The sequence below is a fragment of the Chelonoidis abingdonii genome, chromosome 7, assembly GCF_003597395.2.
Source record: "Chelonoidis abingdonii isolate Lonesome George chromosome 7, CheloAbing_2.0, whole genome shotgun sequence".
NCBI lineage: Eukaryota > Metazoa > Chordata > Testudines > Testudinidae > Chelonoidis > Chelonoidis abingdonii.
The window spans coordinates 82,288,146-82,304,122 of record NC_133775.1 but is presented as its reverse complement, the minus strand read 5'-3'; the positions used below and the strand labels follow the sequence as shown (position 1 = coordinate 82,304,122).

The window sequence follows — 15,977 nt, the reverse complement described above, 5'->3', positions numbered from 1 at the left end:
ACTGCAAGGTGTCCTTTTTTATGAAATCTGCAGAGCAGCTACTTGGAGTTCAGTCCAAACATTAACCAGGCACTGTGCCCTAACTCAAAAATCAGCAGATGATGCATTCTTTTGTTACCCAGGGTCCTTTCAATCCAAAGCTCTTGGTAACTTTTACTCTGTGTGAGGTGGTGTCAGGAAATGAATCGGGGGGACACAGCCATCCCACCAATAGATGGCTGGCACAAACAGGACAACACATGAGTGCTTTCATTTAAAGCTAAACTTTACTTAGTCTCAAGCAGTTACACATGTCCGCAACAGGTTAGGAAAACACCCCCAACCCTCGATAATTACCGAAGCTGAGTGTGGCTCTTGAGTGACACAGCGACAGGCTTCCATTGGCCAAACTTCCATCTGCCAATGCATCCAGAAGGAGAGTCCAGAACAGTCCAACTACCTCAAACTTTTTCCCCTTATTTATACATTAGTAATACAAGTCCCTTAAAGAAAACTTGTTAAGCAGACAGTTTCAGTGGTCAAGCAAGAAGTTTCCTTCTGATTATTGATTAACCGGGTATGGGTTTTTCCCAGAGTTTGCAGCCTTGAGGCCCTAATAGACATTCCTGAGGGCACATCCTGCGCTTCTAAAATGCATGTATTAGCAACGTCAACACAATTCTTATCAGGAAGGACGCAGGGTCAAGCTGCCCTTTCTGTGTCACCCCAAACCCCTCCCCTCCTGCCTTAGTTAAGCTGAGGCTGCTTCATGGCCAATTTACAGCCTGCTGACTTGGCTGCTTTTATCAATAAGCAATAATGGTTTCAGGCACTTTACTGGTTTGCTGAAATCTCCCCATACACTTTGGTTCAGCAGTGCTGCCAACTGTGGTGCCAGATATCTTCTCAAACCCTCCTCTTAAATATAGAGTGCTTTGGAATTGTCCATAGTGAACACCCATAGGACCAGCACTGGAGGAAAGGGAAGTTACTTACCTAATAGTAACTGGAGTTCTTCAAAATGTGTGGTCCCTATAGGTATTCAAAACCCAGCCTGTTTCCCCCATGCTGTGGATCCTCACATGATTCGTGGTAGAGTAGGAACTGAGGCAATCTCTGCCACCACTTGTGCCCTCAGTTCACAATCTGAGGAGGTGTGTTGTGCAGGTGTGTACCAATGGACACTGCTATTGAATAATATCTGGTCCTAGGCACACAGAGTGCGTGAATACTTATAGAGAATATTGATCTGAATCACTTATCTCAACAAACTCGTTGCTATAATTTCCTTTTCTCAAGTAGGCTGGTCACAGACCATATAGGGGTTTAAACATAACAAACATCTTGAATTTTATGTGGAAGTGAAAACTACAAGTAGTAAGGGCAGAGTGTAGAGGATAGGTGTAATATGCGCATAGCAGGCTTCCCCAGTTAGGACACAGAGCATCATTCTGTGCTGGCTGATGTTTCCAAGGGAAGCCATAGGCACAATGTATTGCAGTAATCCAGACTTTTGGTGGCAAAGGCATAGATGACCATAAGATAAGCTCTTGGTTAGGCATAGATGGAAAAGACCGCTATCTGAGAATCAAGGAAAAGGGGTAGAGCTAGTAAAGCATTGAGACTGCATGAAAACTATTTTGGCAAAGGGCAAACTCCCTCAATAGAGCCAGAAGACACAGGCCCCAGGTGCTTCTCTAGATGCTTCCTCTTTTCAGCTGCTACCACTCTTGTCCTGTTCAAGCTGAGATACACCCAATACATTTCACTAGAGTTCTGCCCATTTCCACTGGCAGAGAATTTGGCCCTAAACCTTATTCTAACTAACCAATAACTATATATGTGTGCCATATAGACATTTTATACACATGCACACACTTGAGTTTGTTAACTAATCTTGAATCTAAGAAAGGAAAATTGTTTTGTCTGAGTCAGAGCCAGGAGTGACCTAGGAGCTCTCTATCAAGCCCTGGATAAGGAAAACAATCTTCTTCTTGTCTTCTTTCAACCTTCTGTCAACCAACATTTTTCTTCTACGTGTCAATACAGGACTTTGTTGTTATATATGTGTTCTAGGGCAGTAAATCTTCCATGACAAAATTGTAAGGTCCTTGCAGCTCTTTCCTTGCCCACAGTCATCCATTGTAGTTTCACCGTACATGGCAAAATTCTGTGCCAACACACATAAGCACAGAAATTGGATGATTGGTATAAAGGCAAAGTGATGTAAATTCCAGTGATGTGGAATTCTGTCGTAGTGCAAAAGTTAATTCTACTGAGATGCCTAGTTGGCAGAAAGGGGCTGTAGCAGAAGAAGGGGTCCTGCCAGGCCTTAACCTGAACATGGCGAGGAAGTCATAATCAAGAGCCAATAGTCAACATGGCCAAGGAACAATTTATCATAGAATAAGGGGAATAATTTTTGTGAGAGCACCTTGCGAGAATATTGTTGGAGCATCATTGTCTCTCTCAGTATCCGAGGGCAGACAGGTATGTAAAAGCAATTCTTGAGGGTCATTATGGCTTTTCTGTACCACTTGTAATCAGAAATATCACTCAGAAGAGAAGAGAAAGGAACAGTGAGAGGTCACAAATGTGTCGGCAGCCCACCTGGAAGAAGATATCACTATCTCTGCTGTGCACTTTTTAGGCCTTGTAATAAGGAAACTGTGATCAAAAGGAAAAAATAACTAATTGCTCCAGAAATTCAAAATACACAAGTGCACAAGTTAATATTTTAAAATTCTGCTGTTGTGCAGTAGGGCTAGATCAAAGCATTTAATCTGTAATAATGCATATGCATCATTAACAATAGGCAAATAAATGGGCGAATTCATTAACAAAAAGTTAAGTCTTTAAAATAAACACCCTACCAGTTAATCTGTTGTTAAAAAGGCTTGATAATCCAAATATTCAAGAGTAGCAATGAAGAGCTAATCTCGTGCTGCCAATTTAAATCAAATCAGTTTCCTATTTCATTCTTCTCCAGGTTAAAGCCAAGTCAAGAGTACTTTCAGTTATTTCACTCTGACTTTTAAATTGTTGGAAGGGATGCAGCATCATGCTGACACCCAGATACAGTAGTTTCCCCTGGTGTGTAGGTAAGAGTGGTTCAGAACTCTGCTAACAGGAATTGCATCCACTTTAAACTCTGATATGTCTGTTGTGAAGAGAAACAGTGCCTGGGTGAAACCAATTAAAGCTTCTGTCACTGGATTAACAATATAAAAGTGCTTAGTCCTGTCTAGAAGGTCCTGAACCCATCAAAACTCTGGAACATACATGTAAAAAAACTCAAACTAATCTGTAATAGAAACAAAGAAAATGTTCATTGCAGAGTTTTGTGTTGCAATAGTATTTTGTTATGAAAGCTCTTTGTTTTAGGAACTAACTAATACTGTTGTACTGGTTATATGGCAGAGGCAGACATACTTTCCCATTCCAGTTTAAATGTCATTAAAGGAAACAAAAACAAACAGCAATGTAATTAATTACACAGTTGTGCCTGTAAATGCAAATAGTTATGAAATGAGGTGTCTGGATGGCAAATTTTGGCATAAATAGAATAGAAATGCAATTTGTCTGGCGTTTTGCACCCAGCGCAATTTATAAGGGATTGCAAAGGTGGCTTTACACCACTTTCAGTCATGCCACTATTACATACTGGGCCAGTCCCCATTGTAATATAGAAAGCAGCCTGAACTCAGAGCCTCAAGGAGCCATTCTAACAGCCTGGACTCAACAACACAGATGGATACATGGCCTGACACCCTGCCCCCTGACATTATCCTCTACACGGGGACCGTGTTTTTAGATGGAGTTGCACAGGTATAAATGACAGCAGAATTTGTCCAGTTACATGTGTTTGTTTTCAATGTGCGCATGTTTTTTCTTCTTATCATGTTTTGATACATTTTCTATAAATTCTTCAATTTAAGCACCCAGATTTTTGATATGGAGGATGTCCTAACATTTGCTAATTGTTGCTACCCCAAATCAGTGGAAATGAGATCATTTAAACATATTGTTTTAGATTTGTGTGATGAAGCTGTACTCTGGGCCTGATCTAACTAAGCCTATGTGTAGATTTTGAGATGCTTTGTTGTTTCTTTTTTTCATGTACTTTTATGGGTTTTGTATTTTTTCCCCCACAACAGTATATTTTGTGCACTAAGATCCACTTAGATCTATCTCTTTGGGTAATGCAAGTTGAGAGTTACCTCCCAGTCACAAAGCTTCAACCAGGTCTAAAATACTCATAGACTTTAAGGTCAGAAGGGACCATCATGATCATCTTAATTAAATGAAGTGTCCTTGCTTCCATAGATGTGGTTACTAACATATCTAAATTAACATGATGAGAATAGTGGGCTATAGTTAACTTCTGGGATGTTTAGCAGTGTTTAAATTCCCTTTTAAATTATCATTAAAGATTATGTATATTGTATACTGCCATGTAATGCTGTAATTTAGCTGTGTTTTATTTAAAGGAGCTTTTTATTCTCCTCAAATTTATTGTGAGGTGGAGTAAATTAAGAAATGTTAAAAAGCAGTATGATGTCAAAGACAAGGAGATTAGGTTTAAATTTTACATTAAATTATTGCACACTTTTGCCCTTTTTGAGGCTATAAGTGTGTAAACGTCTGGGGGAGGGTATATGCATACACACACACACACACATCTCTATCTCTAGATAGAGAGATGGAGATAGAGATATATATAAAATCATCCATTGTCAAAGGAATAATATACATGTTTCTCACTGGTATTGAATGGAGATGTTTTTAGCCTCCCAGGTCCTGAACTGGCAATTCAGAACAGTTTGATTGCCTGCTTGATTGTTTGCGAGATAACTGTAAGATTGGCAGTGACAGGGTAATTTACTGAAGATTGCAATGTCAGACTATATCCAAGGGGGCTTGCTGGCATAAAGATGTGATTCTCATGACTGACAGGCCACTGGGAGATTGGTGTGCCAATTTAAAGTTCATGGTGTCGTCAAAAGTGTTCGGCTGCAGCAGCCCATAATCATGCTGCATGATGAGGTCATTATAGACATAACATATGCTCACATATAATAACAGGCATAGCAAAAATGTGCACTAGCTTGAGCAGGTAAATGTAAATTTGTAGATGGGAGTAATTTATATCCTATGTTTTGCTTCTGCTATTTCAGATGTGTTGATAGGATTCTCTTGACTGACAGTCGCCTGAATAAAAGCACTGAGCAAACTAAACAGTAGAGAATTTTAAGTTCATGGTTGTGAAGGTGTCACAAACCCAGAAAGAGCAGGATGCTGAGGAAGAAAGGCTCAAAGCTTAATAGGAAAACTGTCTTGAGTTATTATCTGAACCCAATGATATCCTCACATTGATTATATAAAGTGGGTGGTAAATGGACTGCAGAAAAAAAAAAATTCCCAGCTCCAAGATGGAAGGGGCTCCAAGATGAATGGGGCTCCTAATGTGAACAGGCTGCTGACCTTAAAGAAATCTATAGCTCTAACAACAAGGGAGTTCATCTAACTTAAGAAGTTTCCATGGATGCTGGATGGAAACACTGCCAATGTACCTCAGCAGTTTTATTTTTAAATCAGAAGCAGTCATTTTGATTGCAGTTGCCATCACTCAATTCAAGCACAATCCATGGGACCTAAGATGCTAATTACAAAATTCAGAGCTCTGAATAGGACCCCTCTATTCCTGATACAGTCAGTCATTTTATATATCAAAAATCTGGTAAAAGATAAAAGATTTGGGGATATTAATTCTGTCTTACTATAAGGAAATAATTATGTGGTGTTAACTCACACAATGGCATGACTGTGGACTACATTATTCAGTATGTATCCAAGCCATTCATTGCTTTCTACGGTGATGTCCAAATTTCTAATATGAGGGAGAATTTCTGAAATTAAAGTAGTCTATCTGAAATTTTACAAGCGTAAATGTATTCCAAATTGAGTGGCTAGTTTCCATAATTTTACATCAGTAAATAACTGCAACTTTCTCATTTGTTTGCTAAAAGGAAGGTAATATTTTAAAACAATTGGACAATAGCAAAATTACACTGGAACTCCAATAAAAGTACAAATTTCAATTAGGTTAGTTATACCAAATGAAAAGGGTAATGCCTAAAATTATGTTACCATATATTTTAAACGTAGGGCCAAATTTGACTCAGCAAACTAATATGCATGGTTGGTAATTGTCTCCCAGTTGAAGGTTCTATTCTAATTTCTGCTGCTGCTAAATAGATTAGAATTTTCTTAAGGGCAGGTGAGATGGATGACATAGTATATATAGAGCTTGCTGACTGAACTCAACAACAGTATGATTGAGCCCTTCTTATCCAAGCACATTGTTGCCTAACAGTTCAAATTTGTGGAGAAAGGCGAAGGAGAGAATTGAATGTTTGAAGGGAAGCATCCCAACTGCAGCCCCATCACCATTTTTTCATAAATTGGCAAAATAGGCAGAGAATATAATTTTTCTTTTAATTGGGTCATGAAAATATTCCCAATTTGCGCTCTCCTCCAAAAAAATAAGTAAAACCCAGAGCAGATCCTGCAACAAGCAAAAATGAAAACCCGGCAACGCGAAGGATCAGTAAAGATCTCCCTGGATCCTCTGTCCTTTGTTCAGTCCGACTGTTCTAAGCTGCTGTGAGGCCTCAAAGAAGCTGCATAGCTTCAGTGGCCCTGACTCTTCTCTCGCTTACACTAGTGTAGGTAAGCAGTTAACCTAGGAGTGGGCAAACTACAGCCTGTTGGCTGGATTCGGCCCACCAGCCATTTTAATCTGGCCCTTGAGCTCCTGCTGGGGAGCTGGATCTGGGGCTTGCCCCGCTCTGGCGCTCCAGCCGGGGAGCAGGGGCTGCTCCACACAGCTCCCGGAAGCCGCAGCATGGCCCTACTCCGGCTCCTATGTGTAGAGGCAGCCGGGAGCTCCACTCTGCACACTGCCCCCTATCCCAAGCGCTGCCCCCGCAGCTCTCATTGGCTGGGAACTGCAGCCAATGGGAACTGCAGGGGCAGCGCCTGAAGATGGGGCAGCACGTAAGAGCCACCTGGCCACAGCTCCTCTTAGGAGCTGGAGGTGGGACATGGCCACTGCTTCCGGGAGCCGCTTGAGGTAAGTGCTGCCTGGAGCTTGCAGCCCACAGCCTCTCCCCGTACCCCAACCCCCTGCCTCATTCCTGATCCCCTTCCTACCCTCCAAATCCCTCGATCCCACCCCAAATCCCTCAACCCCAGCCCCAGCCTCACCCCAGAGCCTGCACTCCCTGCTGGAGCCCTCACCCCCCATTTGCACCCTACTACTCCACCTGGAGCACCCTCCTGCACCTTGAACTCCTCATTTCTGGCCCCACCCCAGAGCCCACACCCCCTCCCATACCCCAATCCCAATTTTGTGAGTATTCATGGCCTTCCGTACAATTTCTATTCCCAGATGTGGCCCTCGGGCCAAAAATTGGCCTCCCCGAGTTAACCTCGTCAAAATCAATGGAGTTGATTGAGAAAAGTGTCTCAGCCTCAGCTTTCCCATCTATATAATGAGAACAATGACTTTAACCCCACCTTACTGAGCTGTTGCAAGGATTAAGCAGTTAAAATTTGTCCAGTGCTTTGAAGATGTGCACTAAGTATTATTTGGTAGCACAGTACAGCTGGCTTAACTTTGATGTTCCCCCTTTTCAGATGGCCTCACTGACTGCCTGGATCCAGATTGCTGTCTCCAGTCCATGTGTCAGAATAGCCTGCTGTGCCGTGGTTCACGTGATCCTCTTGACATCATACAACAGAGCCACTCTGGTTCTCCAACTGTGAAGTCATTCTATGATCGAATCAAGCTCTTAGTGGGGAAGGACAGCACTCACATAATTCCAGGAGAAAATCCCTTCAACAGCAGGTAGCAGCTATAAATATTTCATTACATCAGCCTGGCTACACTGCATGGAAACATCCCTCCTAGAGATTTTATTCATGTTTTAACGTGAAGTGGTGCTTTCAGCAGCTATATCTGTTTCTGTCTCAGGGAACAATCCTACTGTGGGCATTCTGTCACAATTTATTAATAGTGCCTTTATTTCATAACATTACACTTTGCATTCTATCACCCTGGCAGAATCTAACACTAAGTTCTCTATACTGAGGAGGAGTAGCCTGGAATTTTAACGCATGAGAACTCTAGGATTTACACTGAGGGAGGAAATGGATACTAGTTTTCAATTAACAGGACAGCTGTATTTTGTGTGGTATGGATAAGACAAATATTCTAACACAACTTGTAATAATTAAGTAAGATTTTTTTAAAGATAAATTACGGTAAATTAGATATCTTTGTTTTGGTTTATCATTTATTCATTATATAAATCCATTTTACTTTTAGCTGACCCACTATAACACCATCATATCATCTCAGTTTTCCTCTTTCTTTTCAGCTCTGGGCCTGCTCTGCATTATTTCCTATTTCTTTATTTATAAATAATCTAAAAGCCAATTCATCATTCATTTATATGTGATGCCCAATAAGATTAAAAAAACTTGTTTTCCTATTTACAGATATTATTCAAATGTGTCTGCATTTTAGCCCTTCATAGGAAATCTTTAAGAAATTGATGAATACATTCATTATGTTCATATCTTCCCAGTCAAAGCTGAAGAGGGAGCTGCATCTGGTCTTGTGCCTAATGCACGGCACTGGGTATCAGGGAACTGGATTTTCATTCCTGATTCTTCAGTAGACTTCCTGGGTGACCTTGGGCAAGTCATAAATGTATCTGTATTTCAGTTTCTTCATCTGTAAAGTAGAGATAATATTTCCCTATGTACCAAACAAACACTGTTATATCCATGTGCTGCTCAGATACTACAGCATTGGGTGACATAGAAAGCCCTTGCAATTAATAAGTGACCTGCCTGAAAAATGAAAAACATTTCTTTAAATTTAATGCTTGTTGACGTTAACTGACCAACTCTGTAAATACTACTAAAAATTGCCTTTTGCTTTACTGGTACATAAGGAGAAAAACAGGCCAAGAGCAGAAACCAATCAGCTAATGCACCAAGCTGTGCGACATATCCAGAAGGAATATGGTCAGTTCAGTGGCTGAACTGACAAAAGAGCCCAGGTGTTGTGACTCTCAATCCCATGTCTTATCCACTGAGCCATGGTGCCTCATACAAAGTGTAAGTGCAGCTACCTGTCCACAGGCCAAAAGTTAATTTTAACCAGAACTTCCATTGACATCAGTAGAAATGGCATGACTTCAGTCAGGGTCAGACTTTAAAATGTAAAATTGAAATAGGTATTTACCCTTTCTCTTTGCCTTTACAGTTTAGAATATCTAGTTGTATTTTGTTTCACAGTTACACGGTGACGCAATCTGACAAATTGGAGGAGGGTTAAAGTTAATGCTAAAAATCTATCCCAAAGGCTTTAGCACTTTAACTCTCCTTACACGTTATGACTCAGTAGTGCAGGAGCCCATGGTCAGTCTCCCATGTTACAAACTGTAGGTCTTGCAAAGTCTAAGCCCAGGAAGTCTGAAATTTCATTTTTGGCTTACCTTCAGTGTCAATTCCTATTTGTTCAAGTCAGGAAAATTAAATTTGGGCTTGTGTGGATAAATTTTAGTGAAAGGACAAGGGGTTAATAATTATAAAAACAATTCCTACTCAGCAATAAAAAGAGTAAAAAAAAATCACAAGCTAAAAAGCAACCAATGTATTGTTCTCCAAGCTTCTAACTTAGAAATAACTCAATGTACATTTGTGGATATGTGCCCAAGGAAGATAGGTGCCCAATTTCGATTGAATTTGGGTGCCCAAGTCAGTGAGGCTCCTTTGAAAATCCCAGACTTGCTTTAAAAATGTTGCTCCAAGTCACCTAAGATAAAATTTTCAAAAGTGAAAATCAGTGGGACTTAACTTACTCAGGACCAGATTTTCAAAGGTGTTTAGCGACCTTAAGATGAAGATAGGCACTTAGTGAGATTTTCAAAAGAAGCTAAACAGGTTCAGCATGTAACTCTCATTGATAGTCAATCTGCTTTGGTCTTTTGAAAATCCCACTAGGTGCCTATCCTCATCTTAGAAACCTTGAAAATCTGCCCCTAGAGGCACATCTACATTGGAATAAAAGACCTGAGGTATAGCCGCAGCTAGTCCAGGTCAGCTGATTTGGATTTGTGGGATCTGGGCTGCAGGGCTAAAAATTATTGTGTAGAAATTTGGGCTTGGACTGGAGTACTGAGTTCTGGGGCCCACGCTACACATGGGGTCCCAAAGCTAGGGCTCCATCCTGAGCCCAAACATCTACACCACAATTTTACAGCCCCCAAGTCCGAGCCCTGCAAGCCTCAGTGAGCTGACACAGGCCAGTCACAGGTGTTTAATTGCTGCTTAGTCCCTAAGAGAATAAGTCTCTTTTGAAAATAGGAGTTAGGCTCTTAAATCACTTAGGCCTGGATCCACTAAGGGACTTAGGCACTGAGATGCTGAGCTTCATGAAGCGTATCTTTTAGGTGCCTAGACAATCACAGGGTCAGCACTGCAATCCACAAACCTGAGTTAGGCATGTAGGCCCCCAATACAATGAATGGGGAGAGAGAGGTGCCTTGGAACGCAATCTATAAAAGCCAGCATGCTAGGCAGCTCTCCACCCAAGACGGCCAATAGGCAATGTGGATGAGAATGTTGTATGCCAAGCTCTTTCCACTCATGGAGATGAGCATCCAAGTCTGGGCTGCAGGGAGGTGCCAGTCTCTCATAGCAATCCATGACTAGGAGAAGATAGGTGCTCCTCTGCTTAACTTGCAAGTGGAGCGTCTTATTGAAGGATGAGAAACAGAAGCTCTCTTATAGCCTCTAACCCAATGGTTAGGGTGCTCCCTGGGATGTGAGACACTCCCAATTCCAGTCCCTCTTCTAGGGGGGGAGAAGAGATTTGAACAGGGATCAGCCACCTCTCAGGTGAGTGCCCAAACCACTGACTCTTGTCATTATAACTCTTTCTGACCCAATTAATAAAACAATTAATTGAAGTGGAACAACTTCAATTGGAGAGATTGAGGGAAACCCATTTCAGAATATCCCATAGCCCACTGGCTAGGGCTTTCAACTGAGAGATTGCCCATCCCTGTGCAAATCCCTTCCCCTCATCAGGCAGAGGCAGGACCTGAACAAGTCGTCTCCCACATCCTAGGTGAGGATCCTAAAGATTATCAGAGAGGTTGTCATCCTCCTCCTCCTTCCCCTTAGATCTACACAAAACAGCTAAGCAACCTCTGAGCCCTCCTACTGGGTTGGGCCTCACATGCAACTCAGACAGCTGACTGCCTGCCTTCCCCCAGATGGTGAATCACTCTGAGGCGTAGGCAGTGAGGCAGCAGAGCACATGCCAAGAGGCTCCCAGGGAACTTTTACTGCAAAAACATAGGTGCCGAGTGAGTTTAGGTACCTTTGACTGTAGGTGGCAGCTGAGCAGGGAGGTTGTGGATTGCAACAGTGCCTGAAAATGAGGTTTAGGTGCCTGAGTACCTTTGTGGATCTGTGCCTTAGGCACTTTTGAAAATGTTATCCCGGACTGGTACCACAGATGCCAAATTATGGACAGAAGCAAATGGTTGTGTTCAAGCCTGAAATGCTGAAACTGGGGGTTTAAAGTGCCGACATAGCCTTCAGAGAAATGCTGTCAAAGGGTTAGGCCCCAAATTTCTGCATACATTAAAGCTGTCTTAATCCCATGAATTATAATGATCTCTCTCTTCCTGAGCTCTTTGTGCCACTCCATTGCAAAGAAATGGAGGAGAAGAAAGGGGAGGAAATAGGCACTACCATCTCACAAAATATCTTTTGCTCCACCTGTTGACTCTGCAGGAGCAACTAATAATCAATAACATAATTCCCCAAACGATGCTTACCTCATTGCTCATTCTGGCACACAGACAAAGATGTGGTGGTCTGAAGCTGTTGAACAAAAACAACCATGTTAATTTGTACTCCATTCACATTTGACTTCTATTATGTGAAAAAAGGCATAAAATTGTTTGAGGAATATAATTATTTTCATGCTTAAGAGGCAATAGCCCACAAAACAGATTTTAAAAAAAAATTAAATGGCATCAATGGAAAATCACTATAATTTACTTGTTAGCTTGTCTTATCTGTGGTATTATATTATTGCAGGTGAATAATCATAAGTAGAAATGAACCTATATCATCCCTTTCTGATATTTTTGTTTGTAGATTTACTGTACATTAAAGTCATGTGTGAAGAGTCTGAAGTAACAAACTTGTTAAAAATTGCATGTGATGCAGGCTCTTTTTCTACAACATTTTAAAAGCATGATTGATATATTTAATAAAATAATTTGAGAAAAACCAGTAATGTGAAGATACTTGGCTTGATCCAAAGTGTTCCCAATTATATGGTCTGCAACATGCATGGATTTCTGTTGAGGTCAATATCATGTTACAGTATGATGATTTCAAAAGTTAAGAAATTTTGGTGTGGTAATCATTAAAAAGCAATAGAAAGGATTATTTTCATGAACTGGTTATGTTTTTCTGATATCAAGAGAATATTACAATGTGGGTGGAATAAAAGAAAAATGAGAACACGTTTATTTAATAGCCAGTGGAGTGCACTTAGAAATTCACATTAGAGCATTTTAAACATTTCAAAGTTCATAAAAAGGTCTAAAAATAATCTTTTGTATTGCTAATAAAGATAGATGTGCCCTCAGGTCTGCATCCCTTCAGTAATTGATCTATAAGGAATAACATGAAACAGTATACCTATCCCAAAATTCAAGTGAATTTTGACAAGTTCTGGCAAAAAGCAGGTCAGTTTAATCCCCTAGTCTTAACACTGGGACTCAGTCCAAGAACCTTAGGTGTCAAGAATCTGCGTCTGCCAAATTACCTAAAGTCTGTTAAGGCCGCCGAGCAGCTGCAGACCTGCCAGTACGGGGTCAATTCAGAAATGAAGCATTTCATTATCTGCTTTCTCTGTGTAGCTGCAAATTGAAGCTGGTGGAAAATGTTGAAAATGTTTCACGGTAAAATGAAAAGTTTTCAGTTTGGGCTGAATAGTGAAATCTCTGCTCAGTTTTTACTTATTCCTTTCTCAGAACAAACTCTCAATTGTTTTCCTACTGGCTGAGTGAAAACAAGGTATTGGAGATCAGGATTCAGGGCAAGGTTTGCAGATGTCAGCCACTTACAACTTGGATGAGGTTACAAAAAGCTTAATTTGGAAAATTAGTTGTGAAAACTACAGATATCTCCTCCCCACCTCTGTTCTTTTTGGAGTGATTATAGGAGTTGACTGTGAGAGCTTAGTACTATAGGAAGGAAAAAAACTGACAGGGAAGGTAGAATAGCTCTGTATAATTCTAGTGATATCATAGACAATACGACAAAGTTCAAAAGTTGGGAGAACATTCTCCAATGGAAAATAAACTGTCAGAAAGCAAATGGACCTCGTTAATTTTTCACTGACACTGGTGTGGTTGGTGAGTAGCTCCATTGTAATCAGTGGAATTGTACCAATGTAAAACCAGTGGAACTGAGAGGTAAATCTGACACACAGAGCCAAAGTGGCAAAGATATTTAGGCTCCTTAAGATGTAGATAGGCACCTGTTGAGACTCTCTGAAATACCTAAGGAGACTGTTAGTTTTGATTTAAATGGAAATTTAGTGCCTAAACTGCTTAGGTACTTTTGGAAAACCTACGAGGCTCCTATCTGCATGTTTAGGTGCTGAAATACTTTTGAAAATAGGGCCCTAAATGCTTAAGTCTTTTTTGAAAATGGGACCTAGGCTTTTTTGAAAATGGGATGTAGGCATTTAGGCTCTTCTGAAAATGTATCCAAAAATCTTTTATTGCTAGAATGACCTTCCAAGCTCTTACTTCAATGAGTCATGTGGCATTCCTTTTCTATACATTGAAGTGCTACCAGACCTGGAGGAATGGTTCGATAATCACAGCTCACCAACCCACATAAAGACTTTCATCTCCATTCAGCAAATATAGGCCTCTCTATATGGATTAAATATGAAGTTATTTGAAAACATATTGATCTGATTTGAGTGTGTGTGTGTATATATATAAATATACACACTCAACTCAGATCAATATGTATTCAAATAAATAATTATATGGGCAATATTCTGAGTTGTGTTGGTGTAAATCCAAAGTAAATCGGATTTACACTGGAGTAAATGAGATCAGATTAGTGTCCCTAGTCTGTTTATAAACACCACAACCCTTGTTTTCATAGCTAACATTAATTGTGTTTCTTTTTCAGTCTTGTGTCTCTTATAAGAGGCCAAGTAGTGACTACAGATGGGACTCCACTCGTTGGAGTCAATGTGTCATTTGTCAAGTATCCAAAGTACGGCTACACCATCACTCGTCAGGATGGCACGTAAGTGTAGTTATTTCATTCTGCACCTACTTAGTATGTAATATCTGTTGACAGATGGTGCTATCTAGTGAAACCATGTGGTATCATGCATAGAATTCCTACTGGGCCAAACAGCTATCAAATAAACACAAAAGTAATTTTTCACATAGCATTTTGAATACTAACGGAAAGTAAATATGAAAAGGCTGACTTTTGATAATAATGTGTTAGCAGTCAGACTTCCTTTCAAATAAATTGCCCTGTATCTATGAAAACATTTGTGGACTACTGCAATATCCAGCTGAGACCAGAAATATTTCATTTTAAAATGCAAGGCAGTCCAACACACTGCTGGAAAAAAAAGTATCATTATAGAACAGTACATTTTGTTAGAAGTTCCCTTCTGCCTCTGTCTTTCCTTTTTGAAGATCCACTATCTTTAGAGTTTCTTTAGGGTAGAACATAATCAAAAGAGTCTAATTGAATATACTTAGACAATTCCCTGCTGTGTGAAGAACTGCTTCTTTCCCTCTTGTATCATCTGATTTGAAATGCACACAGTTCAGCTCAAACAAAAATGAAAGTGTCATGGTTTATCTAATTTATTGGCCATGGCAGTAAAAAACAAAACATCTATGGAAAATACATGTAAATATTTGCAGTTTTATGTGTATCTATAGTCCAAAAAACTGTGAATTGGAATAATTGACGTGAATCAACACAGGGATACATGAATTTCCATATAGTCCAGTGTATTACTACATTATCACACCAGTGTAACACTGGAATAACTCAATAGTGAATCAGGCCCTGTTATGTTATTGTTTTACATTATTCCATGTACTGGTAATTCAGTTCATTGCATTGCCAAGAGATAATATGATAAATGAAAAATTAACCATTTTCTAGCTCTCTTGCAAAAGAGATCTGTGAGTATTTTATTTATTGAGGCCAGCTTTCCGAGGGTTAATGGGCATACACATCTACATGCAGAAATCGTATTTGGGGTGGGAGTTAAGAGTAAATGTTTAGTGCTTCTTAGAGGTGATGTGTGGAGGGCGCACATGGGGTAACATGCCCCCCGATTCCTGCCAGGGTTTATATGCTCTGTCCTGAGTCCTGCTGCATACCATTAGAACCTTTAAATTGTGCCCGCTCCCACCCACCTCCACCCCACTATCAACAGTTACGTGTTGTCTCTGGTGCTTCTGAAAGGTGCCAGATCACTGGTTCTGGAGATGAAAATTTTTTGTTGAGCCACAGTACAGAAACAGCACAAGTTTCCCATCAGTTCTCTACCAGCGCCAAACACTACAGTGCTGTTCCAGGGGGACAGACCCTGAGAGAAAAGATAATTCCGTATCCAGGCTCAGTAAACCTTTGCAATTTCTGCTGAGAATGTTTACAGGGGTGCTGATTAACATCAGATCTGGTGGTGGTGGTAGTGGTTTTCGGAGATGGACCTTTGTTCACTGAAGAAATAAACTTCTAAGAGTGACTTTATGTCTACACTGCACTTTCGTCAGTAAAACTTTTGTTGGTCAGGGTGTGAAAAAAACAACCCCTGATTGACAAAAGTT

At 40.4% G+C, this 15,977-nt stretch overlaps 1 protein-coding gene across 3 annotated transcripts in view; it reads left to right on the top strand.

Moving 5' to 3' along the window:
• The window catches only part of TENM2 (teneurin transmembrane protein 2), an 851,854-nt gene that overhangs the window by 784,891 nt on the left and 50,986 nt on the right, over positions 1-15,977 (top strand). For all 3 annotated transcript variants that reach the window (XM_075068078.1, XM_075068077.1, XM_075068079.1), the window contains 2 exons: positions 7,681-7,891; positions 14,299-14,418. In XM_075068078.1, coding sequence (XP_074924179.1) covers positions 7,681-7,891; positions 14,299-14,418 — 331 coding nt within the window. The remainder of the gene's footprint in view (positions 1-7,680; positions 7,892-14,298; positions 14,419-15,977) is intronic.